The following is a 15,409-nucleotide window of genomic DNA, read 5'->3' on the forward strand; positions in this document are numbered from 1 at the left end:
TATAAGAATGGGATAAGGGACATGAGAGGTCACCCAGCCTGGCTGCCTCTGCCGTGGTATGTCATTTCACTCCCTGTCACTTGCTCCTGCACCTCCCTATACCCAAGTTCCACCACCTTGAAGTCTGGGGGACCTCAGCCCTCCTCCACCTTTTGTAGCAGGTACCCCTGCAGCGGTCCTGGGCCACATAGCCTCCCTCTGCTGCTTCCGTCCATCTGTGAGTGCTCACAAGTCCTGGTCCACTAACATACCCCACCCCACCTCCTCCTTCTGAGCTGGGCTTCATATTCATTTACTTCCCTGGATTTGTTGGATAAAAGGGAAGCTGCTATTCACTCCATCTCTCACGTTGAAACCAGAAGTCCAACTTGCAGAGTATAAAGGTTTACTTTTTTTTCCCTCAGAGCACTGAAAAACACGATAAAACTACCTTGTCCTTTAAGCATTTTGTACAAACACACACTGTTGTTCCAAGCATGCTGGCAATTTGAACATATGCCGATAGGCACCACCACTCCCTGGCTCAGAATGTTCTGAAATCAGCCAAGGGCAGCTCAGGATGTCGTGGACAATGCGCTGAAGCGGAGGGCTGAGTCTGCATGCAGCAGGGAGTTCATGGGTCCTTGGGGCTTTCTGGGGGTGTTGGGAGTCTCCCTCCTGGCCCCACCCCCATTTCAACTAGAATCAATCCCCTTTTTTCTTTTTTTTTTTTTAAAGATTTTATTTATTTATTTGAGAGAGAGAGAATGAGAGACAGAGAGCACGAGAGGGAAGAGGGTCAGAGGGAGAAGCAGACCCCCCGCTGAGCAGGGAGCCCGATGTGGGACTCGATCCCGGAACTCCAGGATCATGACCTGAGCCGAAGGCAGTCGCTAAACCAACTGAGCCACCCAGGCACCCCCCCCCTTTTTTATTTCTGACTTTATCTTATCTCTCTTTGCTAAAGCTAATCCAATAAAAAAGCTCACATACCCAGCGTTCTTTTAACTGGAACCTTGAAACTTCTTTGCTGATTGTTCCATGATGTCAGCCTATGGCTCTGCCGGTGATAGCTTGAGGGACCCAAGTGGGACGTAGTTGCCACCAAAATTGTTGGCTTTACCCCGGGCGCCTGGGTGGCTCAGTCGGTTAAGCGGCTGCTTTCGGCTCAGGCCATGATCCCAGGGTCCTGGGATCGAGCCCTGCATCGGTCTTTCTTGCTCAGCAGAGAGCTTGCTTCTCCCTCTCCCTCTGCCTGCCTGCCGCTCCCCCCTGCTTATGCTCTCTCTCTCACTATCTCTGTCTGTGTGTCAGATAAATAAAAATAAATAAAATCTTTAAAAAATAATAAAAATAAAGATTTTGGCTTTACCAAGTATTCTCTCATGAGCAATTCTGTACTTGCTAAATTTTCCTTTTTTCCACTTTTGATTCCTGGTTCATTTCAATGTCGTCATAACCTTCAGAGTTCATTAATGGGGCCACTGTGGTCTCGCAATGGAGCTACTGGGAGCATCTTAGTTCCCTACCTGGTCTATGTATGGTCAAGACATGTGTTGATGATAATGATGATGATGCTGGTATAGATACCCTCTGTGCCAGGTACCGTACCTACTTGAGAAACTAGTATTCACAGAAGTCCCAAGAGGTTGATATCTTTAGCCCATTTTACAGATGTACCTGAGACAAAGCCCATTGCCAAGGGTTCTATAGCTAGTAAGCTGTGGAGCTGGAATTTGAACCCAGGTCTCTGTGGTTTTAAAGCCCAGGCTCTTTTCCTTCCCCTCCATTCTTATGATTGGGCATTTGCTTTTATTCATAATAGTTCTTGGCTTCTCTCTAGTAAATGAAAATTCCCATAAATCGTGATCAAGAACACAAATGTTGGGGCGCCTGGGTGGCTTAGTCATTAAGTGTCTGCCTTCGGCTCGGGTCATGATCCCAGGGTGCTGGGATCGAGCCCCGGATCGGGCTCCCTGCTCCGCGGGAAGTCTGCTTCTCCCTCTCCCACTCCCCCTGCTTGTGTTCCCTCTCTCGCTGTGTCTCTCTCTGTCAAATAAATAAATAAAATCTTAAAAAAAAAAAAAAAACCACAAATGTTTGTTTAGAGCTTCTGCCGTAGTATTTGCATACAGTGTAAGTTTAGCAAATCCCCATTCATATATTTCCCTGTGATTATTGTCCTATTTTCATTTTCTCACATACCCAGAGTTGAACTTGTGGCTCTGCCAACAGTAACTTACATGCCCAGAATCACATTGTTACCAGAGCTACCGAGTGTGGGGTGACGTCACGTAAAGGGCTTGCATTTATCAGTACCCTTTCTGGGAAACCAGTGGGACACGTTAAGCATACACCTGTCACATGCATCCTGCCTTGTCAGTGATCCGCCCTGTAATTTAATAATAGGGAACATTTACCTTTCAGCATGTATCAAGGGCTGTTGTCTGCGTTAGCTTATGTGGTCATCATGAAAATCCAGCAAGTGGGTGTTACTGTTCTCACCAGCCTCCCCATCTCGGGCTGTGGAATCTCAGGCACGGCCATGCAGGCAACAAAAGGTGGAGCCAGGACTAGAACCCAGGTTGCAGGCCCCAGAGCTCAGCCTCTGCTTCCTGCACCGGGTCTGTGGCTGCCACTCCTCTCAGGCTGGGCTGGGCGGGGCGGAGGGGGGCAGTGGCAGGACCTCACCCGAGGCCCCCTTCGCCCCCTGCACTTCCCCACCTCAAGCACGGCTCCTCCCCCGGCAGGTCCCCTTGCCCGGGCATGGTCGAGGAGTGGTAAAGGCCTTTGACCCCCACCTCCACCGTTAACCTTCCACATGACCCTCTACCAGTTCCTCAGTTGTCCTGAGGCTCAGTTCTGCATCTGGAAAATGGGATGATAATCCCCATCTCATAAGGCGGTTGCAAGCCTTCATCAGACCTCGTAGGCATGGGGCCCACAGGGAATCGCGGTGTATTTGCTCCAGCTGCCGTGACAAAATGGCGTTGGTTGGGCGGTTTAAACAACAGATTTATTTCCTCACAGTTTTGGAGGCTGGAAGTCCAAGGTCAAAGTGGCGGCAGGTTTGTTTTCTTGAGAGGCCTCTGGCCTTGGCTTAGAGGCAGTTGCCTTCTTGCTGTGTTCACACGTGGTCATCCCTCATTCTGAATGTTCTCTGGGTCCTAATCTCCTCTTATGAGCACACCAGTCATGTTAGCTCAGGGCCCACCCAGATGACCTCATTTTGATTTAATTACCTCTGGAAAGGTTCTTTCTCCACATACAGTCACATTCTAAGATACGGGAGTTAGGGCTTCGACATATGAATTTGAAGGGGACATAGTTCAGCCCGTAACATGTGACAGACACACCTTTCAGGCAACTCAGCTGTACAGTACTGAACAAAGAGGAGACGGGAAACATGAGACCTTAAATTTCGTGGGTGACTCCACCCACTGTTCCATTCAGTGGGTGTATATCCCAGAGGGAGAAGGAGATAAGATGAAAGTTCCTTTTGCCCTCATCAACAGGGGTTCCCTTCTATCTAAACACGAGCTGAATGTGATTCCCGTGTTTAAGGGTATGCATTTTTGGTACTGTGTGGCCTCTAAACACCAGCCAACTGCGTCATCTGGTGCTCAACGGAAAGAGCCGCGATCAAGGCTAGCTTTGGCTATGTGGACTTTGCCTTGTACTTCTTTAGAAACATAGCAGACACTGCTGGTGGCCTGCCCTGTGTCCCGACCCAACCGAGTTGACCTGCAGCTGCACACGGGTCCCTGTGTCTGAGAGCCTCCCATCTCCTCCACCTGCCTGAAGGCACCTGCCCAGAAAGGCCAGGGGGATTAATGCCCCAGGGGGGCCGGGGACTAGGAATCAGGAGGTAAACGGCCCCATCCCCCAGTTGGGATGAGTCTGCTTGGTCTCAAAGGGTCCCTGGCTGATTAAGTCCCAGTGGCCCAGAACAATGACCTCATAATTGGCTCTCTCTTTTCCCATTTCCTTACTTGCGCTTCTTAAAATCCCCTCTCAAATTAATGACCTGTACCCAGGTCCGTGTCTCCAGGACTGCCTCAGGGGATATCCAAAATTAGACAAAAACCTACCCGCGTGTAAGATGCTTCTGATGCACAGTAAAGTCTCCATAGTTGGTCCATCCCAGCCATTGTCTGGGAACCTGCTGAGTGAAAAATCCCTGCTTCTAGATTTCAGTTCCCTGTGGGTTCTCCCAGAGTCTTCTGGTTGACTGGCCCTGAGACCTTACCTACTGAGTGCTCTCCTCTGTCCTCCCCGCTCCAGGTGATCGAGAAGAACTTGAGCGGCTGGTGGTACATTCAGATTGAAGATAAGGAAGGATGGGCCCCAGCAACCTTCATTGACAAGTATAAGAAGACCAGCAATGCCTCAAGACCCAACTTTCTGGCTCCATTGCCCAACGAGGTGACCCAGCTCCACCCGGGGGATGCAGCAGCCATGGAGAACAACACGGGCAGCGAGGCCATCGGCCCCTCCCGGCCCCTGCCCGATGCACCACACAGCGTTATGGACTCCGGGATGCCGTGGTCCAAAGAGTGGAAGGGTGGCAAGGAGGCCCTGAGGAAGGCCTCTTCCGACATGTCCTCATGTGCCGGCTACGAAGAGATCTCAAGCCCCGACCTGGAGGAGAAGCCCAGCCTCCCTCCCCGTAAAGAATCCATCATCAAGTCAGAAGGGGAGCTGCAGGAGAGGGAGCGGCAGAGGATGGAGCAGCTCAGGGGCTCCTCACCCAAACCTCCGGGCATGATTTTGCCAATGATTCCAGCTAAACACACCCCCCCAGCCCGGGACAGCAGGAGACCAGAGCCCAAACCGGACAAAAGCAAGTTGTTCCAGCTGAAAAATGAGATGGGGCTGGAGTGTGGCCACAAGGTATTGGCCAAGGAGGTGAAGAAGCCCAACCTCCGACCCATCTCCAAATCCAAAGCTGACCCATCAGAGGAGAAGACAGAAGTTATTCCCCAAAATCCCTTCTTGAAGTCCAAACCTCAGGTTAGGCCCAAACCGGCTCCTTCCCCCAGGACAGAGCCACCTCAGGGTGAAGATCAAGTGGACATCTGCAACCTCAGGAGCAAGCTGAGGCCTGCCAAGTCCCAAGAGAAGCCCTTACTGGATGGAGAGAGCAGCCACCAGGCTGCCGGGGGCCAAGATGTGGCCTTCAGCCGGAGTTTCCTCCCAGGTGATGGGCCTGGCCACACCCACGACAGGACGGGCAAACAGGATGGGCTCAGCCCAAAGGAGATGTCCTGCAGAGCCCCTCCAAGGCCAGCCAAGACCACGGATCCTGTGCCTAAGAGTGTGCCCGCCCCTCTCCAGGAGGCTCCCCCGCAGAGACCTGTGGTCCTGCCCCGGAGACCACCCCCCCCCAAGAAAACCTCCTCATCCTCCAGGCCCCTCCCAGAGGTCAGAGGGCCACAGCGGGAAGCCAGTGAAGGCAAGGCAGCTCCTGCCCCAGGCCGGGCCCTGCTGGTCCCTCCTAAGGCCAAACCTTTTCTTTCCAACTCCTCAGGCGGCCAAGATGACACACGAGGCAAAGGTGGTCTGGGACCACGGATGGTGGGCAAGATTGGAGAAAACAGGGAGAAAGTAGCTGCAAGCCCCATCCCCAACGCTGATGGCCCGAAGGATTCTTTATACGTGGCGGTGGCCAACTTTGAAGGAGACGGGGATACCAGCAGCTTCCAGGAGGGGACGGTGTTCGAGGTCCGGGAAAAGAACAGCAGTGGCTGGTGGTTCTGCCAGGTCCTGAGCGGGGCCCCTTCCTGGGAAGGGTGGATTCCTTCCAACTATCTCAAAAAGAAGCCGTAGCCGCCTCCTTCCCTGCCTGGCGGTCCCGCGAATCCCTGCTGGCTTTACCCACGTATTTAATATGCCTCTTAATTTATCATCCTTCACGCAGCTTCAAAGGAAGGAAGACTCTGGGGTACTGTGGTTTCTTCCCTCCCTTGGGTGGAGAGGAGTCCCTCCCACCACGGCATGCCCTGGAGGCTCAGAGGCCCCACCCCCTGCTTCCTCTCCAAGCCAGCATCCCTGCCTTTCAGGCTGGTGGCATTGTAGGCCACCTAGCCGCGAGACACTTACTCTCCAAGGCCTCCAAGACCAGAACCATTGTCTGGAAACTGCAGAAACAGCCTCGCTGGTACCCCACCCAGTCTGTGACGGCTGGCTCCAACTTCTCCGTGTTTCTAAAAGTCCAGGGACTTTATTTACTCCGTGTCCAAAATGCTTGGTACCAGAAAGAACTCCATGCCCTGGCAGTTGGCTCCATTGCCAGTCCCAGAGAGCTGTCCTCCTCGAGGCTCTGGGACCATGAGCCTCTCAGGTTCAACCAGATGCAGCTGCCGCAGGAGTGGGCCTGAAGGTCCACTGAGCCATTCTGCCTCCCGTCTTCTGCCTTGGGACCCTGACAGATCCTAAAGGGGTGCTTCCAGCCCCAGCATGCTTCACTTTCCCCACGCAGGGCTTTTTAAAATAGGAATCTCCACCCCACCTTGGGCCATTTCACTTTTGTCTCCGTCGAACAAGAATCTCCCAGGTTTGTTTGAAAGGAGCCATTCACAATCCACGCGCCTTGTGAGCACCCTTTTGCTGAGTAGCTGACAGGTGCCAGACTTTCCTGGGCACTTGACACTCTTGTTTTAACCCTCACATCAATCCTCTCTTGGGATATTGCACCTGTTTGATGGACAGAGAACCTCGGACTCTGTGCCCAAGGGCACACTAGCTAGGAAGAAGGGGAAAGAGGACTTGAGCTGGCCTGACTTCCATGCCTGTGCCCTCCCCCCAGTAGGAGGCTAACCAGGCAGGGAAAGGAAGACGCTGACTGCCAGGAGCAGGTGGCCAAGTGGCTTGCTTGCGGTGTGGGTGAAGGGGCGTTAGTGGCTGCTGCCGTAGCCACCATCCCTCCAACCCACTGCAGCCTACACTGAGGGGTGCCCCGCACCCTCCACAGCTCCTCCTCCATGGCCGGGCAGGGTGGCGGGGGCGGGGGGTGGCGTTTGCCCAGAGCTCTGGCGGTTGCCACAGGGCCTCGTTTCCTGCTGCTGTGTAAGTGCCCCCTCTGGGGGATAAAGCCTGTGGAGCTGAGGTGGTCTCCCATGCCAGCCTCGAGGGGCCCTGATGGCTCAAGGACCAGCAGCTGGATGGCCACAGGCAGACTGCTGCTGCTTCTGCTCCTCTCTGGTGTTCATAGAGTACGTTCCTCTCTTTCCTTTTTGTGCGTGCCCTCTCCCTGTCTGTCCTCTCCCTTCCGTCTGGACAGATACGGTTCACCGAGGCACGCAGAGGCACAGCGACACTGCAGAATTAGAATCGGGACCCAGGGTTTCTGGCTCCCAGCCCAGAGTTCTTGCCCGTGGGCCAGGCTGCCTGGCGGGTGAGAGGGCACAACCCCTCTTCATCCCACCCTGCCCTGCAGAAGAGGATCCGGCTCAGAGATCTCCAATTCAGTGTCCATCTGCTGGGATGCTCTGGGGAACCACAGGACCAGCTTTCCCGGGGACGCCCACTGTCCACCTGCAGTGCCAAAGATTTCGGTGCAAACAGCCCTCTTCTGCTCTCCTCTCTCCCCACGGCCACATGGACTCTGGATGCTTCTACAGGAGAAGGAGTGTTCTCTGACTCACAGTAGCACCTTTATTCCTTCCTTCAGTCAGTCTGTGAACCCCATCCCCGGGGATCTTGGGTGCAGGGCCCTGAGGTGCTTCTGGCAGTGCCCACTTGCCCCTTGGCCCTGTGCCCAGAACCGTGGGGGGAGGATGGCAGCCAGGGGAAGAAGGGAGGCTGGAAGAGGGCCACCCACGTCTTCGAGGTCCCCTCACTTGGAAGGAAGCCCATAACGTTTTCCAGAGTTTTTGACCCACTTTGGCTTAAACAGCCTTTATGAAGCTGTTATGCAGGATTTGACTACACTTCAAAAGACAGAACTCAGCCTTTTTTTTTTTTTTTTTTTTTTTTTTCTGATTCACTCTCTGCTTTCTGTGACCTTTTCAAGTATTTTGTGAGCGCCTACCACGTGCTAGGCGCTGGGTAGACCAGGATCCATGTGGCTCCCTGCCTGCCTGTGAACTATGGTTTTTGTTTGCTGCTTCCACGCAAAGAGTTTATCTTTGGCCTCGTTCCCTCCTCCTGAAGGTCAGCTGGGTGGGAATAGACTGGTTCCACCGTTCTGTGGGCAGAAGTGTTCCTGCAAACGAAAGAACTTGCGTTTTTATTTTTTTATTATTATTATTGTTATTCTGATGTGAACTGAAGATACTGAAGCCACATTCCTCTCTGTTCACCGTTCTTTGCTCAGGACACATCCATGGCCTGAGGACTCCTCTCGGGCTCCGTGTGCCACAGTGGTGGGCACTTGCACGGGCAACCGGAAGTGGGGGGGGTCTGGTGGCCAGTGGCTCTCCCTGGCTGTCCTTGCCTGACGACTTAGCTTTACAGCATCTAGCCCTGTGGCCGCCATCCTGTGAGCAACTGATGGAGGCTATGCAAAACTCCCCTGAGGTTACGCCCACAGAAAAATGTCCCAGACCACAGTTATAACTCCCATGCCAAGCTCCAGGCAGGTCCCTGGTGCTTCAACTCCCTCCTCTAACTTAACCCTCACGACAACCCTATGAGGTGCATAGGATCAGCGCTGAGCTGTGGGGAGAAAGTTGAGGTTCACAGGGTGAAGTCACATGTCCAGTTTCATCCAAATCATGACCACGCTGAGACTTGAATCCAGGGGTGCCTTCTCCCCGGTGCCCATGACTGTACCTCTGCCAACGGCAGCAAAATGTGCATGGCATTTCCAGGGAAGCAGGGGACCCTCCCTCATAATTTAGGTTTCTACTCCCTTCACCCCATGATCACCCAGGGCAGTAGGTCACAGACCAAATGCCAGCCCTAAAGGCGGGCATGTAAAAATCATAGCTTATAGTGTGGCTAAATCTTTGGAAAATCTGAGTTTTAGGATCACCACTTGGCAAAAGAGGCCTTCGCAAAATGTTTCACTCAAAATCTCTGCCATTTGGTGGGTTTATGTCATTGTCCCAGGCTGAGGCGGGGGAGCTGGGCTCCAACTTAAACCACTTTTAATGCCCTACCTCACTGAGGAATTGCTAGAGCCCTTAGCGAGTTTCCAGTAGTCACTAAGCCTCCACCACAAGGCCTCCCCACGTCACCAATTTCTTCGGCAAAGTTCTTGGCCTTAAAACATTTCTGAGTCCACTGGGGATCTCGTTACCAGGTGGAGTGTAGGAAAACAACCTTGCCACAGGAAAGGACAGGTGCCGAATCTCCCCACGTTTTGGAAGGTCCTGAGGCTGAGGCATGGGCAGTCTAGTATTGCTACAGCCTGCATCAAGTACAAAGCACTGAGTGGGATAAAAAAGAAGTTGCTCCTGTCCTCCGATAGCTGGTAACTCGACGTCACCAAGAACAGGAACATTTGTGGCTTGGCTGCCATCCTTTCATTGTGCCCAAGTCTCTAAGGGTTGGGTCGGGATGCTCCCTGGGAGGTCTCGCCCTTCTCTTTGGGCTGTGGCAGTGGGCACATAACAGCCTGAGCCATGCCTGGCAGTCTTGTCCCTCCGCCTTGGTTGTCCGGGCCCATCAGAGCTTTTGCTGCAAACCAACTATACCATACGATAGACCAAAGAAGACCTAATGTCAAACCTTGTGGCCTAGAGGAGTGGAAAACTGGCTCACATTGAGGCCTGAGGGTGTCGGATGCCCTCCGTCAGCCTGGAGGAATTGCTTCTAACTTGGCTGAGGTTCTGACATTTAGACAGACCACAGCCTGTGACGGTCCCGCAGTTGCAGAGCTAAAACCCAGAGGCTCCTCGGTCTTCACCTGCTCCTGGAACCCCTGCCGGGGACCCTTCCCACAGACTCGAACATCCAGCTCCGTGGGGTAATGTCTGGTTTCTGGTGCTACCCTTGTCATGCGTCAGCATTCCCTTTCCTTCCTGTCTCCATCCTCTACTCCAAAGTAGGCTCTCAGCGCCAGTCAGGACAAGTGACAACAACTTCTGTTGTCCTTGAAGAGGCCACACCCAGTGCCACACCGAGTAGCCTTCACTTTCAGGCCTGCTATAAATGTCCAAAAGGAGGTGCCCCCCGCCACCAGGCTTGTTACAGCAATAAGCAATTCTGACATAGCTAAGGCGCCCGTAGCTTTCCCCTGTGTGTGCCTGTCTATGCCTTTGTGCCCATCTAACTGTTAATAGTACCCCTTTCGCTCGTACAGGGGAGATGATAAACCATGGTCACCTTAGCTGTCCCCACATTTCCCGCTTCCGAGCACCACCAAGTCACTAGGGCCATTTCGTGCATCCCTCCGGGAACAGTGGGGCTCTGCCGGCCCCGCCACCTCATGTCTGCTCATAGAGTGATGCTGGAGATCCCTGAATATCACAACACTCCCCATCCCCTCTTGGCAGACTGAAATTCTGGCGGTGTTTTTTGTTTCCTGTTAACACACAAAACTACATGAGGCTATATAATATGAGGGGGGTGGGGTGGCGAACAATTAGCTCTAGCATGTATAGACTATATACCGTTAGACTTTCTCTTCTTTTTTTTTTTTTTTTTTTTTAATAAAAATGCTTGACTGGTTTCAAGCTTCATTGTGAAGATGCAGTGTCTGTGGATTTCATTTGGCTAAAGAAGAGGCTCATAGCTTTGTGCCCGGGCATCTTGGACTCGAGTTTGGGGGTCAAAGAACAGAAACCTGGGTGAGCTGTTTGGACGGTAAGGGTGACTCCTCTGTCTGGGTCCTAGTGCATCTTGATTCTTTGAATGACAGTGCCCAGAAACTAAGGGAAAGCATCCCTGTATTCACTGGGTATCTCCCACATATTCTCAGCTCTGTGCCTTAAGATGGAAAACTGTAAGATATCTTGTACCTCTCACTGGGGTTGCCTGCTGCTGGGCCAAGAGCCTGTGGTGGAAGCCAAGGGGGGCAGCCACGTTTGGGCTGCAGGGACTGCTGGAGCCATCCGCTCCTGGGAGGTAGAGGGCATGTGTTACTACTTTCCCAAGGGCAGAGGCAAGGCCAAACCAACACCCAATGTGGAGCCTCCTTGGCCTCAGGTGAATCATTAAACAAAATGACACCACCGCCCACCTGCCTAGGGAGAGAACAGAACCAGCAGAGCCCCGGACAGAAGAACATCAAAAAGGGGAAATTTACATTCAGTATTCCTCCTCCCTTTCCTTTCAAAGAATGCAATGACCTTCTGACCGACCTTGCATCAGAATAATGGTCATTCCTGTATTAATCTCTGTTCCCCTAAGAAGGAAAAATCATATTGTGCTTCAACCATCGCCCCCCCGCCCCGGGAGCATTTTCTCCCCAAATCTTCCAGACTAACTGTGGTCATTCATAAGAATGCAACTGGGAATGGCTCCCTGGGAGGTCTCGCCCTGGGATTCCTGGAGCAGGCATGCAGGGCCCCTGACCCTCCCCTCATGGATGGGATGGGATGGGATGGGATGGGGACTGGACCATGGTCAGGAACCAAACCTGACTTACTCTCAGGGGCTGCTTACCCATTGCCTTCAGGTCTCAGTTGGAACTGGCACATTCGCCATTCCCTTTATACTGCTTCAGAAATGCCAGGCCAAATGCAATCCAACTGTCACACACACACACCTTCACACACGTTCCCTGCCACTCTCCTTACCATGACCCTCTAAGGCGACACGGTAAATGTGTGTGTCCGAGACTCAGGTCGTGGGGCCACTCTTCTCCAAACCCAGGGTGTTTAATGTCCATCACTTCTCGGGCGCCTGGGTGACTCAGTTGGTTAAGCGACTGCCTTCGGCTCAGGTCATGATCCTGGGGTCCCGGGATCGAGTCCCGCATCAGGCTCCCTGCTCAGCAGGGAGTCTGCTTCTCCCTCTGACCTTCCTCCTTCTCATGCTCTCTCTCTACCATTCTCTCTCTCTCTCTCAATAAATAAATAAAAAAAATCTTTAAAAAAAAAAGATGTTTAATGTCCATCACTTCTCTAGTTAGTATCCATCTGGTCCAGCTGTGGTTCCTCACTGTCTTGTAACCTGTGCCTCCCAATCAATGGTTCTCAAATTTTAGTGACCATACAACTTAGCAGGGAGCTTGACGAAGTCCACGCTCCTGGGCTGCAACCCCTGAAAGTCGGAATCGGCAAAAACCTGCATCCTTTAAAACTACGTTGTGAAGAAGTGGTCTCCATACTCCACTTTTGAGAAATGGCCAGACTCAGCACACTTCCTGGCATGTCTAAGTGTTCAAAATGGCACTTTATATGGGATGCCTGGGTGGCTTAGTCGGTTAAGTGCCTGCCTTCGGCTTAGGTCCCCAGGTCATGGGATTGAGCCCCACGTTGGGCTCCCGGCTCAGGGGGGAGTCTGCTTCTCCCCCTGCCTGCCGCTGTCCCCCGCTTGTGCTCTCTATTCCTCTCACTCACTCTCTCAAATAAATAAAGTCTGTTTTTTTAAATATGGTGCCTCATATACTATTATTAACAATGTCACCGTTATTTTTCTGAGCATTTACTGTGTTCCAGGCTACATACACTTCTATTTCATCCTCAAAATGATCTATAAGGTAGATATCTGCATTTTATGTATGAAGGCACTACATACATTTCAGAAAGGTGAAAGCACCACACCAAAGTGTCACAGAGCCAGCTCATAGTGTCTGGTCCTAAAGCTGACTCATTTATCCCATACTATGTCACCGCCCAAATGCTAATCAAAGTACATATCTCATTCTGATACAATTAGTTCCTGGATTCAAACTCTTACTCAAAAACTTCATCCCCTTCCAAACACCTAACTCTATAATTATAAAGGGAAAAGGTCTAACTTCCATTGAATATAAACTATCGACTGGGTACCTTATAGATACTATCTCTTGAACCTTTGCTACAGTTCTTCTAGGTAGGAATTGTTATGCCTGTTTTATGGATGGAAATTAATAGTCTGAGAGATTAAGTTTATCTATAGTCACAGCTAATAAGAGAATGAACTTGAATTTCTAACTCCAAAGCCTGTGACCTTAATAGATGATCACAGCTTCCAAATTTATAATCCACCCCCATTCAGCTTTTCCAGAATAAGTGTTCTGTGGACACACCGGACATCTCAAAGCTTCACATAGTAACATGCAGTGTGAACGTCTGAGAGGTGGGTTTTTATAGTGGGTTCCTCAAACAGACTTGATGGTGAAACCATTCACAGATCATCTAGCAGGAGCAGTGTTTCATGTCACCAACTCTGGAAAATGTCAAAGTCTACAATTCAACTCTCCCTTGAATTCTGTCTGAGCCACCATCCTTAGCTGATTCCTCACCTTGACTCCAGCTGCGACCCTGCCCCTCACTGCAACCCAGGCTCCAAAGCTAACATTCACAGCATCGCCAGTACAAAATACTTCCTTGAATGGGGAGATCCTCATGAATGGCAAGGGTGCCTACTGGCTGTTGGTCTTACTGAAGCGATCTGAATGGGCTTCCGCATAGCGAAATTGCCCCATGCAGGAAACTTCAGAAAATAGCCCGAAGGAATGTAATTTGTTTTCTACCTCATGAACAAGTTCTCCTTTAGTGATCGGTAAATTAATAGCTGTGTTCAGAGCATTCCAATGCAAGTTTATAAAGCCTAGGTTCACCTCCTCTTCAGACTCAGGGGGCCCAGATCCTACAACTAACTATGTTCTCTGGCTTCCTTTCAACTGCACGGAACTTGGCCACGCTCGTACAGTATAGTTTACAATAGTCATCATCAAACAGTTTTCACTGAGTATAATCAATAAAAAAAGTTAGCCTATATGTGGTATATAAATATATGTATTACTAAATGAATATATCATGTACTCTATTTTTCGGTAGTAAATTCTTACATTCCATGCTTGGTGCTCCCTTCCACGTGAATAACACTCCAGCCTTCTCTCTCCCTAGGTGAGAAGAGGGAATTCTCCCGGTGACTGATGTCTAGGGGAGCAAGAGCCCATAGAGCATATAGCTCACACCTCCTTCTCTCCTGTTTGGGGTCAGATGTCCTCAGGGAGCACCCCTTCCACCTGGCTCCAGTCAGCGGGAGGCTTATGGTAAAAGGAGCCCCCACAGAAGGAGTCCTGTGCTTTTCAGGGAGCATGTCTAATTCTGGGATGAAGGCTGAGGAAACCCATGACTGCTGTGCAGCTCACCTAAGCCAGATTCTCCCATGGCTCTCTCAAGAAGAAAGCTGACACTGTGTTTTTCAATTTCCAGGTCTTCTGTCTCTCTCAGTTCTAACTTGAGGTGTGGAGAAAGGCAAACTATATGTTGGGCCCCTTAAAAACTGCCTGTTAGCTGCTGATTAAGCTAATTTTAGCTAACTTATTATATTACATTTTATATAATATAATAATAAAATATATGTATATAATTAAAAGTGAAGGATAAGCTAAAAATATATAATTTAAAGAGGTAATTTTTCGCTACTATGAGATAATAAGAGATTTATATCAGTCCATGCCCCCAATTCCCAGCACAGAGCTCATGAAACCCTCGTCCAGAATTTCCTGAGTGATAAGAGCGCCAGGAGCATCTTTTGTTCTAATTTGGTCTTTGACCCCAGTTCCTGACACAAGGCTCCTGAAACCCTTGTAATTTCCTAGGTGACAGGAGTAGCTCTTGTTCCAATAAGGTGCTTCTGGGTGGGCTCCCGAGTGGCTCCCGGAGGGGGGCTGGTCACCCGAAAGACCAAGCCGTGACTAGAAGCTGGGCATTTTCAGCCCATCCCTGTTCTCTTAAGGGAGAAGGACTAGAAATGGAGCTAATGACCAATCGTGCCTACGTGAGGAAGCCTCCATAAAAATCCCAGTAGTAGGGGTTCAGAGAGCTTCTAAGTTGGTGAACACACCCACCCCCAGAGGGGGATGCACCCCAACTCCACGAGGACAGGAGCTCCTGCCCTCAGGACCCTCCCAGACCCCACCCTATGTATCTCTTCTTCTGCTGTTCATCTGTATCCTTCATCATATCCTTTAGTAAACTGGTAAATGTAAGTAAGTGCTTCCCTGAGTTCTGTAAGCCTCTCTAGCAAACTGATTGAACCTGAGGAGGGGGGTCATGGAAACCTCTGATTTGTAGCCAAATCACACAGAAGTTGTAGGTAACCTGGGGACTTAATACTTGCAGTTGGCATCTGAGGGGGTGGGGGGCAGTCATGTGGGACTGAACCCTTAACCCGCGGTACCTGATACTGTCTCCAGGTAGATAGTGTTAAAACCAAGTTAAGTTGTAGGATACCCAGCTGGTGTTGCAGAGACTTGCTTGGTGTGGGGAAAAAACCCATATGTTTGGGGGTCAAAAATGTCAGAAGGGAAGTGTTCTGTGTGAAAGAAAGGCACAGGAGACACAGATGGAAAACAAGAGTTCTGAATACAGGGCGCCTGGGT

At 51.0% G+C, this 15,409-nt stretch overlaps 1 protein-coding gene across 1 annotated transcript in view; it reads left to right on the forward strand.

The window, feature by feature from the left end:
* The window catches only part of SH3PXD2B (SH3 and PX domains 2B), a 101,165-nt gene extending 90,578 nt beyond the window's left edge, over positions 1–10,587 (forward strand). The window contains exon 13 of the mRNA XM_027606906.2: positions 4,264–10,587. Within this exon, the coding sequence (XP_027462707.1) occupies positions 4,264–5,808 (1,545 nt within the window). The 3' untranslated portion in view covers positions 5,809–10,587. The remainder of the gene's footprint in view (positions 1–4,263) is intronic.
* Positions 10,588–15,409: the final 4,822 nt, after the last annotated feature.

Source organism: Zalophus californianus, chromosome 5, assembly GCF_009762305.2.
Source record: "Zalophus californianus isolate mZalCal1 chromosome 5, mZalCal1.pri.v2, whole genome shotgun sequence".
Lineage (NCBI taxonomy): Eukaryota > Metazoa > Chordata > Mammalia > Carnivora > Otariidae > Zalophus > Zalophus californianus.